The sequence below is a fragment of the Oncorhynchus mykiss genome, chromosome 32 (genome assembly GCF_013265735.2).
Source record: "Oncorhynchus mykiss isolate Arlee chromosome 32, USDA_OmykA_1.1, whole genome shotgun sequence".
Taxonomy (NCBI): domain Eukaryota; kingdom Metazoa; phylum Chordata; class Actinopteri; order Salmoniformes; family Salmonidae; genus Oncorhynchus; species Oncorhynchus mykiss.
The window spans coordinates 10815696-10842533 of NC_050572.1; the positions used below are offsets into that span (position 1 = coordinate 10815696).

Genomic DNA, 26838 nt, shown 5'->3' on the forward strand with positions numbered 1-26838 from the left:
AACTGTTTTGTGCTAGTCTAATGAACCTATCCAAAATGACACCCTCTTCCTAACATAACAAACTACTCAGAAGGCTCTGGCCAAAAGTAGTGCACTATATAGGGGATAGATGTGCCTTTTCTCCTGACCTCTGTTCTGTTATTAAATACCCTTCTACAAATTCACACCTTTAGACTGTTGTTGGACTCAATTATTAGTTTAGATTCAGATTTCTCTGTCTGTTTGTCATTTTCAGTCAGTCATATTTGTCTTCTGTTTGAGTCCGTTTCAAAAACAAACAAATAATAATAAAAATTATCTACCACCTGACTGCCACGGTGTAACCATGGAGACCAACCTGGAAGTCAGCCCTCCCTGCTTCTTCCTTTCACAGGAAGTGGTCACCGGGCACTACTCAAAACTCCTCCTCTTCCTCCTCTTCTCCCTCCATTTGATTCGGCGAGGAGGCTGTTGGCGTGGCGGGGGCGGAGTCCTGGGAGAGCGTCGCCATAGTTACGATGCGAGGGGAGGAGCCTAAGCCCTGGTTAGAATTTTCCATGTCGTCGGTGGTGATGATGGCGAGAGAAGCCCCTCCCTTCTTGTTCAGGTGGGTTTTGATGTGTTTGGAGAGATGGTCGCTACGCATGAAACGCTTACTGCACTCTGGACACTCAAACCTCTTCTCTCCTGGAGGATGTGGAGAAAGACATAAATGACATGGGAACTTCCGGGTTAAGAGGGCGGATGTTAAGGTCATGTTTTGGAGGACGTATGGCTCGACCTTCGCCTCCCAAACCCCTTGGGGAGTTGCAGCGATGAGACAAGATCGTAATTGGGGAGAAAAAAAGGGGGAAAAATACAAATATATATTTAAAAAGTAAATATATATATGTGTGTATGTTACGGGATGCGTTTTCTCCATTGTTTGTGATGGTAGGCCACTCTGGTAGGCCTACATTATGATCAGATAGCCACAGCAGCCTACTTGACCACTGTTATTACTGTATTTACTGTTATTATTGTATTACTATTATTACGGTATTACTGTTATTACTGTATTACTGTTATTACTGTATTACTGCTATTACTGTAATTACTGTTATACTGTTATTATTACTGTAATTACTGTTATACTGTTATTATTACTGTAATTACTGTTATACTGTTATTATTACTGTAATTACTGCAATTACTGTATTACTGCATTACTGCTATTACTGTAATTACTGTATTATTGTTATTACTGTATTACTGCTATTACTGTAATTACTGTTATACTGTTATTACTGTAATTACTGCTATTACTGTAATTACTGGTATTACTGTATTACTGTTATTACTGTTATTACTGTATTACTGTTATTACTGATATTACTGTTATTACTGCTATTACTGTAATTACTGCTATTACTGTATTACTGCTATTACTGTAATTACTGTTATACTGTTATTACTGTAATTACTGCAATTACTGTATTACTGCTATTACTGTTATTACTGATATTACTGTAATTACTGCTATTACTGTAATTAATTGTATTACTGTATTACTGTTATTACTGTAACTTAAAGCAGGAACAGCCTCAGTGTTCAACCGCTCACCAAAAGTTGTACAGAATTTTTCACAGCGTTCAAGTTTGTGCTCAGCAGACCTGACATTTGCTCAGTGCCGGAACATTGGACACAGGACATACCTGTGTATGTACCTGTGTGTGTACCTGTGTGTGTACCTGTGTGTGTCCGTCTGTGTGTACCTGTGTGTGTACCTGTGTATGTACCTGTGTGTGTACCTGTGTGTGTTTCTGTGTGTGTCCGTCTGTGTGTACCTGTGTGTGTACCTGTGTGTGTCCGTCTGTGTGTGTCCGTCTGTGTGTACCTGTGTGTGTATCTGTGTGTGTATCTGTGTGTGTATATGTGTGTGTACCTGTGTGTGTATCTGTGTGTGTATCTGTGTGTGTACCTGTGTGTGTCCGTCTGTGTCTCTGCAGTTCGTCTGAGCGTGTGAACCTCTTGCCACAGAAGATCCAGTTGCAGACGAAGGGTCTTTCTCCTGTGTGCCAGCGGAGGTGAGCTCTCAGGTGACTGGTCTTACCTGATAGATAAAACATTACGACATCATTTTTCTTCATAGACTGGTAAACCTCTATTTTCTACAGTATAGACTGATAAATCTATATTTTCTACAGTTTAAACTAGGAAGTCTCTTTTCTACAGTTTAAACTAGGAAGTCTCTTTTCTACAGTTTAAACTAGGAAGTCTCTTTTCTACAGTTTAAACTAGGAAGTCTCTTTTCTACAGTTTAAACTAGGAAGTCTATTTTCTACAGCAGGGTTCCACAACTGGCAGTGGGTTTACAGTGGGGCAAAAAAGTAATTAGTCAGCCAACAATTGTGCAAGTTCTCCCACTTAAAAAGATGAGAGGCCTGTAATTTTCATCATAGGTACACTTCAACTATGTCAGACAGAATTATAGAAAAAACATCCAGAAAATCACATTGTAGGATTTTAATGAATTTATTTGCAAATTATGGTGGAAAATAAGTATTTGGTCAATAACAAAAGTTTATCTCAATACTTTGTTATATACCCTTTGTTGGCAATGACAGAGGTCAAACGTTTTCTGTAAGTCTTCACAAGGTTTTCACACACTGTTGCTGGTATTTTGGCCCATTCCTCCATGCAGATCTCCTCTAGAGCAGTGATGTTTTGGGGCTGTTGCTGGGCAACACGGACTTTCAACTCCCTCCAAATATTTTCTATGGGGTTGAGATCTGGAGAATGGCTAGGCCACTTCAGGACCTTGAAATGCTTCTTACGAAGCCACGCCTTCGTTGCCCGGGCGGTGTGTTTGGGATCATTGTCATGCTGAAAGACCCAGCCACGTTTCATCTTCAATACCCTGCTTATGGTAGGCTTTGTTACTTTGGTCCCAGCTCTCTGCAGGTCATTCACTAGGTCCCCCCGTGTGGTTCTGGGATTTTTGCTCACCGTTCTTGTGATCATTTTGACCCCACGGGGTAAGATCTTGCGTGGAGCCCCAGATCGAGGGAGATTATGAGTGGTCTTGTATGTCTTCCATTTCCTAATAATTGCTCCCACAGTTGATTTCTTCAACCCAAGCTGCTTACCTATTGCAGATTCAGTCTTCCAAGCCTGGTGCAGGTCTACAATTTTGTTTTTGGTGTCCTTTGACAGCTCTTTGGTCTTGGCCATAGTGGAGTTTGGAGTGTGACTGTTTGAGGTTGTGGACAGGTGTCTTTTATACTGATAACAAGTTCAAACAGGTGCCATTAATACAGGTAAACGAGTGGAGGACAGAGGAGCCTCTTAAAGAAGAAGTTACAGGTCTGTGAGAGCCAGAAATCTTGCTTGTTTGTAGGTGACCAAAGACTTACTTTCAACCATAATTTGCAAATAAATTCATTAAAAATCCTACAATGTGATTTTCTGGATTTTTTTCTCATTTCGTCTGTCATAGTTGAAGTGTACCTATGATGAAAATTACAGGCCTCTCATCTTTTTAAGTGGGAGAACTTGCACAATTGGTGGCTGACTAAATACTTTTTTCCCCCACTGTATATATTTATTTTCACTGCTGGACATAAAAGACTGTATAAACAGCAGGAAAACAGATCCAAGTGATTCTCGTTTAGGAAATCTGTTTACAAGTATTCCCCCGGATAATGGAGACATGCGGTCATCATATACAAATGTAAGTAAGGTTTGAAATTATTATGTTTTAGTCTGTTGGGGCTTCTTGTGGTCAATTTGCGGTCTACAAATGATTTAGAATTACGTTCTGGCCCCCTGTACTGTGGAAAGGTCTTACCGTAGACTTTCCACAGTATAGACTGGTCTTACCGTAAACCTTTCCACAGTATAGATGGTCTTACCGTAAACATTTCCACAGTATAGATGGTCTTACCGTAAACCTTTCCACAGTACAGACTGGTCTTACCGTAAACCTTTCCACAGTACAGACTGGTCTTACCGTAAACCTTTCCACAGTATAGACTGGTCTTACCGTAAACCTTTCCACAGTACAGACTGGTCTTACCGTAAACATTTCCACAGTATAGACTGGTCTTACCGTAAACCTTTCCACAGTACAGACTGGTCTTACCGTAAACCTTTCCACAGTACAGACTGATCTTACCGTAGACCTTTCCACAGTATAGACTGGTCTTACCGTAAACCTTTCCACAGTATAGACTGGTCTTACCGTAAACCTTTCCACAGTACAGACTGGTCTTACCGTAAACATTTCCACAGTATAGACTGGTCTTACCGTAAACCTTTCCACAGTACAGACTGGTCTTACCGTAAACCTTTCCACAGTACAGACTGGTCTTACCGTAAACCTTTCCACAGTACAGACTGGTCTTACCGTAGACCTTTCCAGAGTTCAGACTGGTCTTACCGTAAACCTTTCCACAGTATAAACTGGTCTTACCGTAAACCTTTCCACAGTATAGACTGGTCTTACCGTAAACCTTTCCACAGCCCTCCATGTGACACACATGTTGCTTCTTCTTAGATGGGTCTCCAATGGTCCTGCAAAACACACAAACACACACACACACACACACACACACACACACACACAGTCAGAGATAGAGAGTAAGAGTGTGTGTATGGGTGTGTGTATGGGTGTGTGTGTGAGTGTGTGTGTGTGTGTGTATGAGTGTGTGTGTGCATACACATGTACCTCCCCTCTCCGGCCCTACAGTTCGGACAGGAGCACGCCACCCTGCGAAGCCTCTTGCTGGGCGGTCCTTCCTGGTCTGATGAACTCTGGACAGAACCCATCTGGTCTGGACTAAGCGATGACCCCGCAACGTTACCCGCGGTTACCGTCACCGGGGATGGCTCGACCTTAACTCCTCCCTCCTGACCCTGCGGCTGACCTGGTGGAGTGTAGAGTGGAGTAGAATACAGTAGAATGGAATACAGTAAGGTGGAATACAGTAGGGTGGAATACAGTAAGGTGGAAAACAGTAGGGTGGAATACAGTAGAGTGGAATAGAATACAGTAGAGTGGAATAGAATACAGTAGAGTGGAATACAGTAAGGTGGAATACAGTAGGGTGGAATACAGTAGGGTGGAATACAGTAGGGTGGAATACAATAAGGTGGAATATAGTAGGGTGGAATACAGTAGAGTGGAATACAGTAGAGTAGAATACAGTAAGGTGGAATATAGTAGGGTGGAATAGAATAGATTGTTTTTATAGCTCTGCTCCCAACCCCCCCAGAAAATAAAGAACAACACTCAACACACACCATGTCTGTCTGTCTGTCTGTCTGTCTGTCTGTCTGTCTCTCTCTCTCTTTCTCTGTCTGTCTGGCACTCTCCCTCTCTCTGTCTGTCTGTCTCTCTCTCTCTTTCTCTGTCTGTCTGGCACTCTCCCTCTCTCTGTCTGTCTGGCACTCTCCCTCTCTCTGTCTGTCTGGCTCTCTCTCTCTCTCTGTCTGTCTGGCACTCTCCCTCTCTCTGTCTGTCTGGCTCTGTCTCTCTCTCTCTCTCTGGCTCTGTCTCTCTCTCTCTCTCTCTGTGTGTCTCTCTCCCTCTCTCTGTGTGTGTCTCTGTCTCTCTCTGTGTTTTTACCCTGTAGTCCAGTGAAGGTGAGGGGTACCCCCTGCATCTGTACCCCAGTGGTGCCCAGCCCGGCAATGCTGACTGTCTGCACCCCCGACCCAGGGTTGATCTGGGCTGCGCTCAGCGTCAGGGGAGCCCCCCCCAGCTGCATGAATCCCCCCCCGCCCACAGGGGCCAGGGTCAGCTGCTGGGGCACAGACATTCCCCCCGGGAGCTGCAGGGTCTGCCACGTGATCTGACCCGACGGAGAGAGGGTTGGGGTTCGGATCAGAACCTGGAGGAAATCAATGAATACAAATAGGATATCAATCATTCAGAAATTCAATTCAAAATCAATAAAACTCACATTACAATCATTCAGAAATTCAATTCAAATCAATACAACAAACATTAAAATCATTGACGATATAAGAAAAATAAGCTTTCAGATTTATTTATCATGTCCGTAATTTACTGCCCCAAAATATCCCTCAAATCCCCAGGTACAAAGGAGTGGGAATGAAGCAACTAAGAAAGAGAAGAGGGAGCAGCTGGCTAGTTACCTGTTGGTTCTGGAAGGCTTGTATGGGCTGTAGGGTCCCGCCTGGTCCTAACTGAAAGGTTTGGATCTGCTGGCCCTGGAACTGGTAGAAACAAACACAGAGTTTACACACTTTCTGCGGATTCACAGTGTGTGTGTGTGTGTGTGTGTATTACCTGGTTCTGAGGCTGGATCTGGGCCTGAGTGATCTGCTGTGGCTGAATCTGGATCTGCTGCAACAACTGGTTGCCCATCTGGACAATGGTAATAACAACTACTTAGAATATCATTTATTATAGTATATTCCCATATCATACTTGAATAGAATAGAGTAGAATAGAGTAGAATAGAGTAGAATATAGTAGAATGGAATAGAGTAGAATAGAGTAGAGAAGAGTAGAATAGAGTAGAATAGAGTAGAATATAGTAGAATGGAATAGAGTAGAATAGAGTAGAGAAGAGTAGAATAAAGTAGAATAGAAGGTTAAAGGTCAAATAAGAGGAGTAGAACCCACCTGTCCCACGATGACCTGCTGGATGGTCCCTGGAGGATCTGATTGGACCTGCAGTCCGTTGGCCTGGCTCTGGACCTGTCAATCAAGCAACCAACCAAACAACTAATCAACCAATCAATACATTAATTAATCAACCAAACAATCAATCAATACATGAATTAATCAACCAAACGATCAATCAATAAATCCCTTTACATCACAGATGTTTAGTCACACAAACACACATACCATCTGAGAGTCCTGGTCGCTGGGTTGGTTCTGTGTGTCTCTCTCCGTACCGCCGTCCGACCCGGCTACAGAACTCAGCTGTGTTCCGTCTGTCGACGCTCCATCCCCCCCGGCAACAGTTGTTATAGTACCACCAGACGACCCGGTAACAGTAACTGCCCCGGACACCGCCGCTGCAGTTGTCGTTACAAGCTGGTTGCCGTTAGCTACGGTAAAGCTGCCATCGGCTGATTGGACAAGCTGCACGGCTCCGCCCCCTGCTAAATTATTCATGACCGGCAGGGCGAGGGTCATACCGCCGATGTTTATGGGTACTGTAGTCATGACCTGGGTCTGGGAGCCCTGTAAGGTCTGCATCTGCAACGGGAAGGACTGGGCGGAACGAAGCTGCAACGTCTGATTGGCTGAACTAGTGAGGATGGCTTGCTGATTGGCTGGCTGTAGGATTGCCTGGGTCTGGGATTGGTTCTGGATCAGCTGGACCTGCTCTGGTAGACCCCCCTGGGCCGGACTGAATAGAATAGAATAACTTCATCTGTTTCCATCTAAAAACGTTGTTTTATGGCCCAAAGCGCCCGTCTAACCTCTAGACCGTCTGTCTACCACCTGTCTACCCTCTAGACCGCCCGTCTAACCTCTAGACCGTCTGTCTACCACCTGTCTACCCTCTAGACCGCCCGTCTAACCTCTAGACCGTCTGTCTACCACCTGTCTACCCTCTAGACCGCCTGTCTACCACCTGTCTACCCTCTAGACCGCCCGTCTAACCTCTAGACCGTCTGTCTACCACCTGTCTACCCTCTAGACCGTCTGTCTACCACCTGTCTACCCTCTAGACCGTCTGTCTACCACCTGTCTACCCTCTAGACCGCCCGTCTAACCTCTAGACCGTCTGTCTACCACCTGTCTACCCTCTAGACCGCCCGTCTAACCTCTAGACCGTCTGTCTACCACCTGTCTACCCTCTAGACCGCCTGTCTACCACCTGTCTACCCTCTAGACCGCCCGTCTAACCTCTAGACCGTCTGTCTACCACCTGTCTACCCTCTAGACCGCCCGTCTAACCTCTAGACCGTCTGTCTACCACCTGTCTACCCTCTAGACCGCCTGTCTACCACCTGTCTAACCTCTAGACATCCTGTCTACCACCTGTCTAACCTCTAGACATCCTGTCTACCGCCTGTCTAACCTCTAGACGCCTGTCTAACCTCTAGACATCCTGTCTACCGCCTGTCTAACCTCTAGACCGCCTGTCTAACCTCTAGACCGCCTGTCTAACCTCTAGACATCCTGTCTACCACCTGTCTAACCTCTAGACCGCCTGTCTAACCTCTAGACCGCCTGTCTAACCTCTAGACCGCCTGTCTACCACCTGTCTAACCTCTAGACATCCTGTCTACCACCTGTCTAACCTCTAGACATCCTGTCTACCACCTGTCTAACCTCTAGACCGCCTGTCTAACCTCTAGACATCCTGTCTACCACCTGTCTAACCTCTAGACCGCCTGTCTAAAATCTAGACCACCTGTCTAACCTCTAGACCGTCTGTCTAACCTCTAGACCGTCTGTCTAACCTCTAGACCGCCTGTCTAACCTCTAGACCGCCTGTCTAACCTCTAGACCGCCTGTCTAACCTCTAGACCGCCTGTCTAACCTCTAGACATCCTGTCTACCACCTGTCTAACCTCTAGACCGCCTGTCTAACCTCTAGACCACCTGTCTAACCTCTAGACCGCCTCTCTAACCTCTAGACCGCATGTCTAACCTATAGACCGCCCGTCTAACCTCTAGACCGCCTGTCTACCGCCTCTCTAACCTCTAGACCGCCTCTCTAACCTCGAGACCGCCTCTCTAACCTCTAGACCGCCTCTCTAACCTCTAGACCGCCTCTCTAATCTCTAGACCGCCTGTCTAACCTCTAGACCGCCTGTCCAACCTCTAGACCGCCTGTCCAACCTCTAGACCGCCTGTCTACCACCTGTCTAACCTCTAGACCGCCTGTCTAACCTCTAGACCGCCTGTCTAACCTCTAGACCGCCTCTCTAACCTCTAGACCGCCTCTCTAACCTCTAGACCACCTGTCTAACCTCTATACCGCCTGTATACCACCTCTCTAACCTCTAGACCACCTGTCTACCACCTCTCTAACCTCTAGACCACCTGTCTACCACCTCTCTAACCTCTAGACCGCCTGTCTAACCTCTAGACATCCTGTCTACCACCTGTCTAACCTCTAGACCGCCTGTCTAACCTCTAGACCACCTGTCTAACCTCTAGACCGCCTCTCTAACCTCTAGACCGCCTGTCTAACCTATAGACCGCCCGTCTAACCTCTAGACCGCCTGTCTACTGCCTCTCTAACCTCTAGACCGCCTGTCTAACCTATAGACCGCCCGTCTAACCTCTAGACCACCTGTCTACCACCTCTCTAACCTCTAGACCGCCTGTCTAACCTCTAGACCACCTGTCTAACCTCTAGACCACCTGTCTAACCTCTAGACCGCCTGTCTACCACCTGTCTAACCTCTAGACATCCTGTCTACCACCTGTCTAACCTCTAGACATCCTGTCTACCACCTGTCTAACCTCTAGACCGCCTGTCTAACCTCTAGACATCCTGTCTACCACCTGTCTAACCTCTAGACCGCCTGTCTAAAATCTAGACCACCTGTCTAACCTCTAGACCGTCTGTCTAACCTCTAGACCGTCTGTCTAACCTCTAGACCGCCTGTCTAACCTCTAGACCGCCTGTCTAACCTCTAGACCGCCTGTCTAACCTCTAGACCGCCTGTCTAACCTCTAGACATTCTGTCTACCACCTGTCTAACCTCTAGACCGCCTGTCTAACCTCTAGACCACCTGTCTAACCTCTAGACCGCCTCTCTAACCTCTAGACCGCATGTCTAACCTATAGACCGCCCGTCTAACCTCTAGACCGCCTGTCTACCGCCTCTCTAACCTCTAGACCGCCTCTCTAACCTCGAGACCGCCTCTCTAACCTCTAGACCGCCTCTCTAACCTCTAGACCGCCTCTCTAATCTCTAGACCGCCTGTCTAACCTCTAGACCGCCTGTCCAACCTCTAGACCGCCTGTCTACCACCTGTCTAACCTCTAGACCGCCTGTCTAACCTCTAGACCGCCTGTCTAACCTCTAGACCGCCTCTCTAACCTCTAGACCGCCTCTCTAACCTCTAGACCACCTGTCTAACCTCTAGACCACCTGTCTAACCTCTATACCGCCTGTATACCACCTCTCTAACCTCTAGACCACCTGTCTACCACCTCTCTAACCTCTAGACCACCTGTCTACCACCTCTCTAACCTCTAGACCGCCTGTCTAACCTCTAGACATCCTGTCTACCACCTGTCTAACCTCTAGACCGCCTGTCTAACCTCTAGACCACCTGTCTAACCTCTAGACCGCCTCTCTAACCTCTAGACCGCCTGTCTAACCTATAGACCGCCCGTCTAACCTCTAGACCGCCTGTCTACCGCCTCTCTAACCTCTAGACCGCCTCTCTAACCTCGAGACCGCCTCTCTAACCTCTAGACCGCCTCTCTAACCTCTAGACCGCCTCTCTAATCTCTAGACCGCCTGTCTAACCTCTAGACCGCCTGTCCAACCTCTAGACCGCCTGTCCAACCTCTAGACCGCCTGTCCAACCTCTAGACCGCCTGTCTACCACCTGTCTAACCTCTAGACCGCCTGTCTAACCTCTAGACCGCCTGTCTAACCTCTAGACCGCCTCTCTAACCTCTAGACCGCCTCTCTAACCTCTAGACCACCTGTCTAACCTCTATACCGCCTGTCTACCACCTCTCTAACCTCTAGACCACCTGTCTACCACCTCTCTAACCTCTAGACCACCTGTCTACCACCTCTCTAACCTCTAGACCGCCTGTCTAACCTCTAGACCACCTGTCTAACCTCTAGACCACCTGTCTACCACCTCTCTAACCTCTAGACCGCATGTCTACCACCTGTCTAACCTCTAGACCGCCTCTCTAACCTCTAGACCGCCTCTCTAACCTCCAGACCGCCTCTCTAACCTCCAGACCGCCTGTCTAACCTCCAGACCACCTGTCCAACCTCTAGACCACCTGTCTACCACCTCTCTAACCTCTAGACCACCTGTCTACCACCTCTCTAACCTCTAGACCGCCTGTCTAACCTCTAGACCACCTTTTTAACCTCTAGACCACCTGTCTACCACCTCTCTAACCTCTAGACCAACTTTCTAACCTCTAGACCGCCTGTCTAACCTCTAGACCACATGTCTACCACCTGTCTAACCTCTAGACCGCCTCTCTAACCTCTAGACCGCCTCTCTAACCTCTAGACCGCCTCTCTAACCTCCAGACCGCCTGTCTAACCTCCAGACCACCTGTCCAACCTCTAGACCACCTGTCTACCACCTGTCTAACCTCTAGACCACCTGTCTAACCTCTAGACCACCTCTCTAACCTCTAGACCACCTCTCTAACCTCTAGACCACCTCTCTAACCTCTAGATCACCTGTCTACCACCTGTCTAACCTCTAGACCGCCTGTCTAACCTCTAGACCGCCTGTCTACCACCTATCTACCATCTCTCTAATCTCTAGACCAACTGTCTAACCTCTAGACCGCCTGTCTACCACCTGTCTAACCTCCAGACCACCTGTCTAATCTCTAGACCACCTGTCTACCACATCTCTAACCTCTAGACCACCTCTCCAACCTCTAGACCACCTGTCTACCACCTCTCTAACCTCTAGACCACCTCTCTAACCTCTAGACCACCTGTCTACCACCTCTCTAACCTCTAGACCACCTCTCTAACCTCTAGACCAGGGATTTTCAAACCTCGACTCAGGGACCCTCAGCCGCTCCATGTATTTTAACTATTCCACAGCTAGCTCACCTGATTAAACTGGTCAACTAATCATCAAGCCCTTGACTAGGTGCATCAGGAGGGTTGACCAGGTGAATCAGGTGAGTTGACCAAGTGAATCAGGTGAGTTCGTTCAGGGCTACAACATACATGTGAAACATCTGCGGGTCCCTGAGGAGAGTTTTGAGAACCACTGCACTAGACCAGCTGCCACCCACCTGATGTGAATGTGCTGCCCGCCCAGGGATGCAGTCTGGGGGCTGATGTGGATCTGTTGGCCCCCCAGGGATGCAGTCTGGGGGCTGATGTGGATCTGTTGGCCGTCGGCCGTCTGCAGGTGGGGGATCACCTGGTATTGGACCCCACCCCCAGACGACGGCATGTTTTGCACCTGGACAGGGACCAAAACATTAACATGACATAAAAACTGTGGCATTAGGTGGCCATGTTCTGAACGCTAACACAGATATAGTACAACACATAGTAATCCACCACACATATCTAAGAAAAAGACAATTATAAGTTATAGGACAAGAATTCTCAGTCAGACAACATTCCCTTCTTATTTGTTGAAATTGTACCCTCTTTTTCTCCCCAATTTCGTGGTATCCAATTGTTAGTAGCTACTATCTTGTCTCATCGATACAACTCCCGTACGGGCTCGGGAGAGACGAAGGTTGAAAGTCATGCGTCCTCCGATACACAACCCAACCAAGCCGCACTGCTTCTTAACACAGCGCGCATCCAACCCGTAAGCCAGCCGCACCAATGTGTCGGAGGAAACAACGTGCACCTGGCGACCTTGGTTAGCGTGCACTGCGCCCGGCCCGCCACAGGAGTCGCTGGTGCGCGACGAGACAAGGATATTCCTACCGGCCAAACCCTCCCTAACCCGGACGACGCTAGGCCAATTGTGCGTCGCCCCACGGACCTCCCGGTAGCGGCAGAGCCTGGGCGCGAACCCAGAGTCTCTGGTGGCACAGCTAGCCCTTAACAACTGTGCCACCCGGGAGGCCCTAACATTCCCTTCTATGCACTCACTCGCGCGCACACACCTGGATGATCTGGAACTGCTGCTGCTGCACCTGCTGATTGGCTGCTACGGTGTTAGTCCCGCCCACAGCCTTCATCTTACGGCCTGCCGGGGCACTGTCATTGGCTGAAGTGGTGGCCAGGGTCACGGCGACGGGTTGATTGGCAGTGTCCTTGGCCATTTGGGGAGCAGTAGTGATGATCTGCCAGCCGTTTCCAGTGAACTGGGCAGGAACCAGTTCCATCTGCTGCTGAACCAGAGTCTGATTACCTGCTGCGTCGACAACGATATGACCCTGGAACTGTCCACCCTGCACCTGCAAATAAACATAAACCATAAATAAAAGAATAAGAAAACGTCATTGAACAAAGGTACAAAAGTAGGAACTTAAGTCTGATTCCCGGGTATAGCTGTATCTGGCCAGCCGGAAGCCCATTCAACACAGAGACACTGAAAGTCTGCAGGTACAGTGCCTTGCGAAAGTATTCGGCCCCCTTGAACTTTGCGACCTTTTGCCACATTTCAGGCTTCAAATAAAGATATAAAACTGTATTTTTTTGTGAAGAATCAACAACAAGTGGGACACAATCATGAAGTGGTACGACATTTATTGGATATTTCAAACTTTTTAAAAAAATCATAAACTGAAAAATTGGCCGTGCAAAATGATTCGGCCCCTTTACTTTCAGTGCAGCAAACTCTCTCCAGAAGTTCAGTGAGGATCTCTGAATGATCCAATGTTGACCTAAATGACTAATGATGATAAATATCAAATCAAATCAAATTTTATTTGTCACATACACATGGTTAGCAGATGTTAATGCGAGTGTAGCGAAATGCTTGTGCTTCTAGTTCCAACAATGCAGTAATAACCAACAAGTAATCTAACTAACAATTCCAAAACTACTGTCTTGTACACAGTGTAAGGGGATAAAGAATATGTACATAAGGATATATGAATGAGTGATGGTACAGAGCAGCATAGGCAAGATACAGTAGATGGTATCGAGTACAGTATATACATATGAGATGAGTATGTAAACAAAGTGGCATAGTTAAAGTGGCTAGTGATACATGTATTACATAAGGATACAGTCGATGATATAGAGTACAGTATATACGTATGCATATGAGATGAATAATGTAGGGTAAGTAACATTATATAAGGTACAATACAATCCACCTGTGTGTAATCAAGTCTCCGTATAAATGCACCTGCACTGTGATAGTCTCAGAGGTCCGTTAAAAGCGCAGAGAGCATCATGAAGAACAAGGAACACACCAGGCAGGTCCGAGATACTGTTGTGAAGAAGTTTAAAGCCGGATTTGGATACAAAAATATTTCCCAAGCTTTAAACATCCCAAGGAGCACTGTGCAAGCGATAATATTGAAATGGAAGGAGTATCAGACCACTGCAAATCTACCAAGACCTGGCCATCCCTCTAAACTTTCAGCTCATACAAGGAGAAGGCTGATCAGAGATGCAGCCAAGAGGCCCATGATCACTCTGGATGAACTGCAGAGATCTACAGCTGAGGTGGGAGACTCTGTCCATAGGACAACAATCAGTCGTATATTGCACAAATCTGGCCTTTATGGAAGAGTGGCAAGAAGAAAGCCATTTCTTAAAGATATCCATAAAAAGTGTCGTTTAAAGTTTGCCACAAGCCACCTGGGAGACACACCAAACATGTGGAAGAAGGTGCTCTGGTCAGATGAAACCAAAATTGAACTTTTTGGCAACAATGCAAAACGTTATGTTTGGCGTAAAAGCAACACAGCTCATCACCCCGAACACACCATCCCCACTGTCAAACATGGTGGTGGCAGCATCATGGTTTGGGCCTGCTTTTCTTCAGCGGGGACAGGGAAGATGGTTAAAATTGATGGGAAGATGGATGGAGCCAAATACAGGACCATTCTGGAAGAAAACCTGATGGAGTCTGCAAAAGACCTGAGACTGGGACGGAGATTTGTCTTCCAACAAGACAATGATCCAAAACATAAAGCAAAATCTACAATGGAATGGTTCAAAAATAAACATATCCAGGTGTTAGAATGGCCAAGTCAAAGTCCAGACCTGAATCCAATCGAGAATCTGTGGAAAGAACTGAAAACTGCTGTTCACAAATGCTCTCCATCCAACCTCACTGAGCTCGAGCTGTTTTGCAAGGAGGAATGGGAAAAAATGTCAGTCTCTCGATGTGCAAAACTGATAGAGACATACCCCAAGAGACTTACAGCTGTAATCGCAGCAAAAGGTGGCGCTACAAAGTATTAACTTAAGGGGGCTGAATAATTTTGCACGTCCAATTTTTCAGTTTTTGATTTGTTAACAAAGTTTGAAATATCCAATAAATGTCGTTCCACTTCATGATTGTGTCCCACTTGTTGTTGATTCTTCACAAAAAAATACAGTTTTATATCTTTATGTTTGAAGCCTGAAATGTGGCAAAAGGTCGCAAAGTTCAAGGGGGCCAAATACTTTCGCAAGGCACTGTATAATGCCTTGGAACCTGTTCGCATGTAAAAGCCTTTATAGGTTATTATTATTATAGACCTTACATTTCCATCAACAAGTACAGTTACAGAGCTTTCAGAAAGTATTCACGCCCTTTGACCTTTTCAACATTTTGTTGTGTTACAGCCGGAATTAAAAATGTATTCAATTAAGATATTTTTTTGTCACAATACCCCGTAATGTCAAAGTGGAATTGTTTTTCAAAATGTTTACAAATTCATTAAAAAAAAATCTTAAATGTCTTGAGTCAATAAGTATTCAACCCCTTTGTTATGGCAAGCCTAAATAAGTGCAGGAGTACAAATTTGCTTAATAGGTCACATTAGTTGCATGGTATCACTGTGAGTGCAATAATGATTTTTGAATGACTACCTCATCTCTGTACCCCACACATACATCTATAAAGGTCCCTCAGTCAAGCAGTGAATTTCAAACACAGATTCAACCACAAAGACCCGGGAAGTTTTCTAATGTTTTACAAAGAAGGGTACCTATTGCTAGATGGGTAAACCTTTAAAAAGCAGACATTGAATACCCCTTTGAGCATAGTGAAGTTATTAATTAAGCTCTGGATGGTGTATCAATACACCCAGTCACTACAAAGATACAGGTGTCCCTCCTAACTCAGTTGCAGGATAGGGAGGAAACTGCTCAGGGATTTCACCATGAGGTCAAAGGTGACTTTAAAACAGTTACACAGTTTCATGGCTGCGATAGAAAACTGAGGATGGATCAACAACATTGTAGTTACTCCACAACACTAACTAATTGACAGAGTGAAGAAGGAAACCTGTACAGAGCACAAATATTTCAAAACATGCATCCTGTTTGCAACATTGCACTAAAGTAATACTGCAGAAATTGTGGCAAAGCAATAAAAAATTTTTTCCTGAATACAAAAGTGTTTTGTTTTGGGCAAACCCAACACACACATTACTGAGTACCACTCTCCAAATGTTCAAGCATAGTGGTGGCTGCATCATGTTATGGGTATGCTTGTAATCGTCAAGGACTGGGGAGTATTTCAGGATAAAGAAATTAATGTAATAGAGCTAAGCACAGGCAAACTCCTAGAGGAAAACCTGGTTCAGTCTACTTCCCAACAGACACTGGGAGATGAATTCACCTTTCAGCAGGACAATAACCTAAAACACAAGGCCAAATCTACACTGGAGTTGCTTACCAAGAAGACAGTGAATGTTCCTGAGTGGCCGAGTTACAGTTTTGACTTAACTCTGCTGAAGATATATGGCAAGACAAAAAAATGGTTGTCTAGCAATGATCAACAACCAATTTGACAGAGCTTGAATAATGTTTTGAAGAATAATGGGCAAATATTGCCCACTTCAGGTGTGCAAAGCTCTTAGAGACTTACCCAGAAAGACTTGCAGCTGTAATTGCTGCCAAAGGTGATTCTAACGTGTGTGTAAATTAGATTTTTATGTATTTCACATTCTATACATTTGCAAACATTTCTAAAAACATGTTTTCACTTTGTCATTATGGGGTATTGTGTGTAGATTGGGTGAGAAAACAAGTCAATTAAATGCATTTTGAAGTGAGTCTGTAACACAACAAAATGTGGAATAAATCAAGGGGAATGAATACTCTCTGAAGGCACTGTACATATTACATATACATATACAAATATTATTATCATGCATTTAACCACCTGTCCCTCCACTCCTCCCTGAACTCCTATCTTACTGCAGGTTGCAGCCAGCAGGGCTAGAGGAGACGTCTGGGAATCCTAGGGAGAACACACACACACACACACACACACCGAGAGAGAGATAAGGAGGAATTAACAAATAGAACGCACATTCATACACAGAGAACGTACAAAGATTGACAGAGAGAGAGAGAGAGAGAGAGAGAGAGAGACAGAGACAGAGACAGAGAGAGAGAGAGAGAGAGAGATCAACATCCAGAAAATAGCTGTAAAATTCTACAAAGACCTAAAAGGAAGCGATTCCCAAGCCTTCCATAACAAAGCCATCACCTACAGGGACATGAACCTGGAGAAGAGCCCCCTAAGCAAGCTGGTCCTTTGTTCACAAAGACAAATAGACCCCACAGAGCCCCAGGACAGCAACACAATTAGACCCAAACAAATCATGAGAAAACAAAAAGACAATTACATTGTAAAGAATTAACCAAAAAAACTTTGCAAACTGGAATGCTTTCTGGCCCTAATCAGAGAGTACATGGTGGCAGAATACCTGACCACAGTGACTGACCCAAATTTAAGGAAATCTTTGACTATGTACAGACTCAGTGAGCATAGCCTTGCTATTGAGAAAGGTAGACCTGGCTCTCAAGAGAAGACAGGCTATGTGCACACTGCCCACAAAATGAGATGGATTACACAGACCCATAAAGAATTCAAAAAACAAATCCAATTTTGATTAACTCCCATATCTACTAGGTGAAATACCACAGCGTGCCATCACAGCAGCAAGATTTGTGACCTGTTTCCACAATAAAACGGCAACCAGTGAAGAACAAACACTTGTTTATTATCTATTTCACTTGCTTTGGCAACGTAAACATATGTTTCCCATGCCAATAAAGCCCATAAATTGAATTCAGAGAGAGAAGAGACAGAGAGAGAGACAGAGAGAGAGGCAGAGAGAGAGACAGAGAGAGAGAAGAGACAGAGAGAAAAGACAGAGACAGTAGAGACAGAGACAGTAGAGAGAAGAGACAGAGACAGTAGAGAGAAGAGACAGAGACAGTAGAGAGAGAAGAGACAGAGACAGTAGAGAGAGAAGAGACAGAGACAGTAGAGAGAGAAGAGACACAGTAGAGAGAGAAGAAACAGAGACAGTAGAGAGAAGAGACAGAGACAGTAGAGAGAGAAGAGACAGAGACAGTAGAGAGAAGAGACAGAGACAGTAGAGAGAAGAGACAGAGACAGTAGAGAGAGAAGAGACAGAGACAGTAGAGAGAAGAGACAGACAGTAGAGAGAAGAGACAGAGACAGTAGAGAGAGAAGAGACAGAGACAGTAGAGAGAAGAGACAGAGACAGTAGAGAGAAGAGACAGAGACAGTAGAGAGAAGAGACAGAGACAGTAGAGACAGAAGAGACAGTAGAGAGAAGAGGCAGAGACAGTAGAGAGAAGAGACAGAGACAGTAGAGAGAAGAGACAGAGACAGTAGAGAGAGAAGAGACAGACACAGTAGAGAGAGAAGAGACAGTAGAGAGAAGAGACAGAGACAGTAGAGAGAAGAGACAGAGACAGTAGAGAGAGAAGAGACAGAGACAGTAGAGAGAGAAGACAGAGACAGTAGAGAGAAGAGACAGAGACAGTAGAGAGAAGAGACAGTAGAGACAGAAGAGACAGAGACAGTAGAGAAGTGAAGAGACAGTAGAGACAGACGAGACAGAGACAGTAGAGAGAAGAGAGAGAGACAGTAGAGAGAAGAGAGAGACAGTAGAGAGAAGAGACAGAGACAGTAGAGAGAAGAGACAGTAGAGACAGAAGAGACAGAGAGAGAAGAGACAGACAGTAGAGAGAAGAGACAGAGACAGTAGAGAGAAGAGACAGAGACAGTAGAGAGAAGAGACAAGACAGTAGAGAGAAGAGAAGAGACAGTAGAGACAGTAGAGAGAAGAGAGAGAGACAGTAGAGAGAAGAGAGAGACAGTAGAGAGAAGAGAGAGACAGTAGAGAGAAGAGACAGAGACAGTAGAGAGAAGAGACAGTAGAGACAGAAGAGACAGAGAGAGAAGAGACAGAGACAGTAGAGACAGAAGAGACAGTAGAGAGAAGAGACAGAGACAGTAGAGAGAAGAGACAGAGACAGTAGAGAGAAGAGACAGAGACAGTAGAGAGATAAGAGACAGAGACAGTAGAGAGAGAAGAGACAGAGACAGTAGAGAGAAGAGACAGAGACAGTAGAGAGAGAAGAGACAGAGACAGTAGAGAGAAGAGACAGAGACAGTAGAGAGAAGAGACAGAGACAGTAGAGAGAAGAGACAGAGACAGTAGAGACAGAAGAGACAGTAGAGAGAAGAGACAGTAGAGAGAAGAGAAGAGACAGTAGAGACAGAAGAGACAGAGAGAGAGAAGAGACAGAGAGTAGAGATAGAGACAGTAGAGAGAAGAGAGAGACAGTAGAGAGAAGAGACAGAGACAGTAGAGAGAAGAGACAGAGACAGTAGAGAGAAGAGAGAGACAGTAGAGAGAAGAGACAGAGACAGTAGAGACAGAAGAGACAGAGAGAGAAGAGACAGAGACAGTAGAGAGAAGAGACAGTAGAGACAGAAGAGACAGAGAGAGAAGAGACAGAGACAGTAGAGAGAAGAGACAGAGACAGTAGAGACAGAAGAGACAGTAGAGAGAAGAGACAGAGACAGTAGAGAAGAGACAGTAGAGAGAAGAGACAGAGACAGTAGAGACAGAAGAGACAGTAGAGAGAAGAGACAGAGACAGTAGAGAAGAGAAGAGACAGTAGAGACAGAAGAGACAGAGAGAGAGAAAAGACAGAGACAGTAGAGAGAGAAGAGACAGAGACAGTAGAGAGAAGAGACAGAGACAGTAGAGAGAAGAGACAGAGACAGTAGAGAGAAGAGACAGAGACAGTAGAGAGAGAAGAGACAGAGACAGTTGAGAGAGAAGAGACAGAGACAGTAGAGAGAGAAGAGACAGACAGTAGAGAGAAGAGATAGAGACAGTAGAGAGAAGAGACAGAGACAGTAGAGAGAAGAGACAGAGACAGTAGAGAGAGAAGAGACAGAGACAGTAGAGAGAGAAGAGACAGAGACAGTAGAGAGAAGAGACATAGAGAGAGAAGAGACATAGAGAGAGAAGAGACAGAGACAGTAGAGACAGAGACAGTAGAGAGAAGAGACAGAGAGAGAGAAGAGACAGTAGAGACAGAGAGAGAGAAGAGAGACAGTAGAGAGAGAAGAGACAGAGACAGTAGAGCGCAATAGGCAATAGAAGTGGGTAGTATAACAGGAAGTGAGTGTGTGGGTGTGAGAGCCACATTTCTCTGTTCTCTCAGAGCAGCGGAAGAGAAGCCTCCCTCTCTCTCTCTCTCCGCCCTCTCACTCTCTCTCTCAGAGAAAAGGAACTAGGTCGTGGGCAAATATTTAATGTCACACACATGCACAGCACACCTAGAAATCTGTCTGTAGAGACAACTAGTGTTATTTTTTCACAGAAGCTACAGAAGTCTACATCAACAGTAGAGTCAAACCCTGCCAGAACACATGCTACGGAAATGCTCTGAAAAATATAAAATACATTATTCACTCTTATACAGTAATATGCATATCTCATAGACATTGAGGCAAAGACACAAGTCCATTATTGGTGTTGAAAGACATTGTGCAATCCTCTGAACTTGGCCTCTATACAGAACCCGGAAGTGGTGTGTATGTGTCTGGGGGCGGGGTCCAGTCTACCTGTGATCCGGAACGTTTGCCTTTCTTGCCTGGTTTCCCTTCTTCTGATCCTGACACTTCAGTCTTCTGATCTGAGAACCATCAAATCAGACAATACTTGATCAACAATCAAAAGACTGTCACTCGAGGACTGAGTGATCAGTGATCACCTTTATCAATAACACTGTGAGTGAAGGGATATACCATGCCGTTATTTCCCTGCACGTGGTTTTATAACAGTGTTGTTGCACCATATGGTTAAACTCCTGACCCTAAAGGCATATGCAGTGATCGGAACCTTATTAGAGACTGTATTACAATGAAACATGTAGGCTATTGTCTCTTATTTAGGGGTTATTCTGGATATCAGGCAGGCTACGTGCGCAGAAAGAGAGGGAGAGAGGGTGGAGACGGACAAGAGAGGGGGAGGGTACCTACCACTCATAACGCATTCATAAACCGGAGAGGAGAGGCTACGGGAGAAAGGCCGGCTGAAGCACCGGGGAAGGACGGCCTATTTTCTCCGCGAATGGCTCGCGCTGGGGCTGTGGCGTCGCTCCGGTTAGCACCGAAACCACCCACCCGCCAGGAAGGGCGGTACCAAGCTCGAGCAACAATCAAACCTCCCGTTATAACGGGGAAGAGTCCGTTGTCCGCGCCCGAAGCCCCTCAAAACCAACCGAAAACACACTTTAACGACCGTCGCGCGTAAAATTCGGTTAACGGAAGAAGAAAAATCAAGTGTTTGCATAAATGTATCCTGATCGAAGTTGGTAGTGTGTGTTCGCGTTAGGCCCACCCACTTTCATTTACCCAACACCCCTCTCTCTCTCGCCTCTCTTTCTGCCGCTGCTGTTTCTGTCGCTAAGTAGCCTAGAACAAGCCTTTCCAACGATCTTCATGCAAAAACACCCCTTATAAATAGCACTATTTTATGTCCATTCTTTATAGTTGCACTGTATAATTGCATCTGGAGACAGATAGATAGATATCTGTGGCTTTTTGTGGGCGGTGTGCTCCTCCCACATATTCAGATTGGATGGCATACTCGGTCTGCGAGGGTTGAGATGGGAGTTGTATTTGGCGAAGCCTCGCCTTCAAAATGTGTTATGGCGGCGGGGACTCCATCTTCCAGCCTGCTTTGCGGTCAGCTGGGTTGGCTCGTCACTAGTTAACACAGCCACACAGTCCTAAACCCCGCCTATTTCTAAAATTGTTCTTCTTAAAATCAGACTTTAAACCTAACTCTATCCACACCGCGAACCGTATGACTAACCGTAATGACTAACCCTAAACGTAAGACCCAAAAGCACATTTTCATTTTATTTTCATTCATTTTTACAATGTAGCCCGTTTTAAATTTGTGGCTGTGCTATCTAGTGGTAACAGCAGCGTTGGGCTGGTGCAGGTTATTCCGTCCTCTTTTTTACAAGAGCTTCTCAATTCAATTCCAAGGGCTTTATTGGCATGGGAAACATGTCAACAGTTCCAAAGAAAGTGAAATAAACAAAAAATTAACAGTAAACAATACACAAAAGTTTCAAAATAATAGACATTTTAAATGGCAATGTTATGGCAATGTACTGTGTTATAACGATGTGTGAATAGCTTAAAGGGAAATTAAATCAATATAAACATTGGTTGTATTTACAATGGTGTGTGTTCTTCACTGGTTGCCCTTTTCTTGTGGCAACAGGTCACATATCTTGCTGCTGTGATGTCACACTGTGGCATTTCACCCCATAGATATTGGAGTTTATCAAAATTGGATTTGTTTTCAAATTATTTGTGGGTCTGTGTAATCTGAGGGAAATATGTGTCTCTAATATGGTCATACATTTGGCAGGAGGTTAGGAAGTGCAGCTCAGTTTCCACCTCAGTTTATAAGGGCCAGTCTCTGTCTCCTTCTTTCTATCATAAGGATGTCTTTCACCCTCCTTCTCTCTTATTATACAGGTCAGTATTTCTCCCCATTTCATAAGGGCCAGTCTTGGTCTCTCTCCCCCTGTATGTTAATCAGTATCTCTCTCTTTCTGTTTCATAAGTTCTCCCTTATTAGGATCAGTCTCGCTCACACCGATCTGTCTCTCATTTGATCTGTGGAACAGCTATTATAACTGATGTGTATAACAGGGTCCACGGATTTACCAAAAGATGCGCGCGCGCACACACACACACACACACAACCCCCTCCCGTACACTCAACTCAGTTTAAACCCAACACCGGGAATGTATCTGATTGTTAGCGCACTCTCATTACCCTACAACAACCCCCCCCCCCCATTCCCCTTGAATGTGCTTCACTTCACTACCCCTCAAGGATTACATCCAACTATCTAGATGCCACAGGAGGCTGCTGAGGGGAGGATAATGTGTTCCAGCTCATGATAATGGCTGGAACAGAGCAAAAGGAATGGCATCAAACACATGGAAACCATGGAAACCATGGAAACCAAGTGTTTCATGCATTTGATAATCCCGATTCCGCTCCGGTCTGTTATTAAGCTGCCACCAACCTCCTGTGCTAGATGACCCAAACTGCTACCACAGCCATTAAGGATTACATCTATTCATCTATCCAAACCCCAAACTGCTACCACAGCCATTAAGGATTACATCTATTAATCTATCCAAACCCCAAACTCCTACCACAGCCATTAAGGATTACATCTATCCAAACCCCAAACTGCTACCACAGCCATTAAGGATTACATCTATTCATCTATCCAAACCCCAAACTCCTACCACAGCCATTAAGGATTACATCTATTCATCTATCCAAACCCCAAACTCCTACCACAGCCATTAAGGATTACTTCTATTAATCTATCCAAACCCCAAACTCCTACCACAGCCATTAAGGATTACATCTATCCAAACCCCAAACTCCTACCACAGCCATTAAGGATTACATCTATTCATCTATCCAAACCCCAAACTCCTACCACAGCCATTAAGGATTACTTCTATCCAAACCCCAAACTGCTACCACAGCCATTAAGGATTACATCTATCCAAACCCCAAACTGCTACCACAGCCATTAAGGATTACATCTATTCATCTATCCAAACCCCAAACTCCTACCACAGCCATTAAGGATTACATCTATCCAAACCCCAAACTGCTACCACAGCCATTAAAAAGTGCACTGTGCAGAAACCGCTCCTCCATTTCCTGGTTGTGTTGCCTATTTTTAGGTTCATGTGACTAAAGAAGCAAATATAGTGTAGAGAATCATTGTACCATCTAAACCACTGAAATATTTTCCATAACCAAAAATATATTTTCAGCCGTTTGAATCTAGTGTACAAAACTGAAAGTAAAAGACACACAAACAAAAAAACTTCCTGGAAAATTCGACCCAAAAGAATTCTTTGGTATTTGTTTCATTAGTCCACAGTTGATATAATCCCAACATGTTTTACATGTCAGCAATCAAGTTTTCAAGATATACTGTATCACTTTCAAAATACATTTTCATATGATTCAAAATCCATCAAACCGGTTGTATTCCTGTATTTTGTAAGTTATACATCTTGAAAACTTGATTGATGACATGCAAAACATCTTGGCACTATATCAACAATGGATTAGTGAAACAAATACCAACAGATAACTCCACCCAAAAGCTGTCCTTTAAAGGGAAGCAAAGAAATAGCGCACATAGAACAGATCTACCGCTTGTGAGACTTGCTTTCAATGAGAATGACAGATCTATAACTCACATTTCTATGTGATTTACGTCAGGTCAGCTACTACAGACATTAAAAATTACATCTATCTAGACACAATCAAATCTAGAATCGGCTTTCTATTTCGCAACAAAGCCTCACTCACGCCGCCAAATTTACCTTAGTAAAACTGACTATCCTACCGATCCTCGACTTCGGCGATGTCATCTACAAAATAGCTTCCAACACTCTATTCAACAAACTGGATGCAGTCTATCACAGTTCCATCTGTTTGGTTACCAAAGCCCCTTATACCACCCACCATTGCGACCTGTATGCTCTAGTCGGCTGGCCCTCGCTACATATTCGTCGCCAGACCCACTGGCTCCAGGTCATCTATAAGTCTATGCTAGGTAAAGGTCCGCCTTATCTCAGTTCACTGGTCACGATAACAATACCCACCCGTAACACATGTTCCAGCAGGTATATCTCACTGGTCATCCCCAAAGCCAACACCTCATTTGGCCGCCTTTCCTTCCAGTTCTCTGCTGCCAATGACTAGAACAAATTGCACAAAAAAAAATCACTGAAGTTGGAGACTTTTATCTCCCTCACCACCTTTAAACATCAACTATCTGAGCAGCTAACCAATCACTGCAGCTGTACATAGTCCATCGGTAAATAGCCCACCCAATCTACCTACCTCATCCCCATACTGTTTTTATTTACTTTTCTGCTCTTTTGCACACCAGTATCTCTACCTGCACATGACCATCTGATCATTTATCACTCCAGTGTTAATCTGCTAAATTGTAATTATTCTCTCCTATGGCCTATTTATTGCCTACCTCCTCATGCCTTTTGCACACACTGTATATAAACTTTATTTTCTCTGCTGTGTCATTGACTTGTCTTGTTTACTCCATGTGTAACTCTGTGTTGTTGTCTGTGTCACACTGCTTAGCTTTATCTTGGCCAGGTCACAGTTGTAAATGAGAACTTGTTCTCAACTAGCCTACCTGGTTAGATAAAGACAATTAAAACACACCAAACTGCTAATAAAGCCATTGTCAAACACACAAATAGACAGAAACCAGCCAGTAAACATAACTTCAGTTCTTTTATTCAGATTCAAAGTGTCCACTGTTCGAGGCAGTGTTAAAACCTTTATTTATAAACACAGTGTATTAAAAACAGTACAGTACACGCCAAAGGTATCCATTTGTATCGGCTATGGTCTAGAGTCACGTTTGAGTAATTTAGGAGACACTAACTCAGTGAAAGGTCTCACCATCAGGGACGTAGTGGTAAAATAGGTGGGTAAACGCTCCAGTGACGTAAACACTAACTATGCTAATTTAGCGAAATAATACGCGTGTAAACGTTATTTTCCAAATAAAATAAAAAAAGGCAATTTAATAGTGTTGTTTTTTATCCTCCGCTTCATCCCACGTCTAATAAAATACGTTTGACTCCACTGCCTGGCTGTTGTCACAAAAATATGATTAAAAAAAAAAAAAGAAGTTAAACCTTTTCAGTACTATTTTACAACATCTGTTGTACATGGATGGTACAAGCAACAGCATCGTCTTAACCCACGTAGAAAAGTCAACATCAAAAGACAACGTACATAAAAACAAAGTAGTAGTAGTAAGGTTGCATTTAGACAGTCAGAACAATTCTGACCCCCCCCCCCCCCCCTCTAATTGGTGTTCTGACCAATCACATTAGATCTTTTCGTAAAAATATTTTTAAGAGCTGATCTGATTGGTCAAAAGACCAGAATTGAGCTGCCTGTCAAAATGCTGAACCACACATCTCCATCCGTGTCACTCAACCTTTTTAGTAGCAGTGTCCAACAAGTTATGGTTTTCTTGGGTTGTGTTCAGTAGGGCACACCGTAGCAAAACATTCTGCAAATGGTAAATATACACTCCCCTACGTATTTATTTCAACAGTGTAGCTAAAAAAACTTTAATTTGGCTCTGTACTCCAGCATTTTGAGATCAAATGTTAATTAAGGTATTGCGTCATTTTGGAGTCACTTTTATTTTTTAAATAAGAATAGAATACATTTCTCAACACTACATTAAAATGTGGATGCTACCACGATTATGGATAATCATGAATTAAAAATCGTAAACAACGATGAGTGAGAAAGTTAAGAGGAACAAAGATAATACCCCCCCCCCCCCTTAAGATATGCTAGGACCTCTCACTATCACCAATGACGGGTGAGTTTAGCATTATGATATTTATACCTCTACCATTCATTTTCTATTGGGCACAACAATCTCAAAACACAACTAAAACAAACTACAAACGTTTGTAGAGCGACAAGCTAGACGTAGTCATTGTGGGCTAGGAATATGAAACCACATACTAAACTTGACTACTTTAATACAAAAAAAGTGAATTTGTCCAAATACTTATGACACCTTCAAAATGGGGGGAACTAGATACATAAAAGTGCTTTCATTTTTAAAAACGGTAAAAACAGA

At 44.5% G+C, this 26838-nt stretch overlaps 1 protein-coding gene across 2 annotated transcripts; it reads right to left on the reverse strand.

Moving 5' to 3' along the window:
• On the reverse strand, positions 1-21696 carry LOC110489378 (transcription factor Sp4). Of its 2 annotated transcripts, none has more exons than XM_036970968.1 (14): positions 21104-21696; positions 20687-20757; positions 16943-17020; positions 12771-13058; positions 11934-12106; positions 6842-7352; positions 6614-6688; positions 6275-6352; positions 6121-6201; positions 5588-5852; positions 4688-4886; positions 4466-4533; positions 1940-2071; positions 1-666 (listed from the first exon to the last, which is right to left on the reverse strand). In XM_036970968.1, exons 1-14 carry the CDS (start codon positions 21108-21110, stop codon positions 395-397), a joined length of 2298 nt encoding a protein of 765 aa, XP_036826863.1. In that variant the 5' UTR covers positions 21111-21696; the 3' UTR covers positions 1-394. The 2 variants fall into 2 exon arrangements, with proteins under 2 accessions (XP_036826863.1, XP_036826862.1); XM_036970967.1 differs by having other exon boundaries at positions 12771-13064.
• Positions 21697-26838: the final 5142 nt, after the last annotated feature.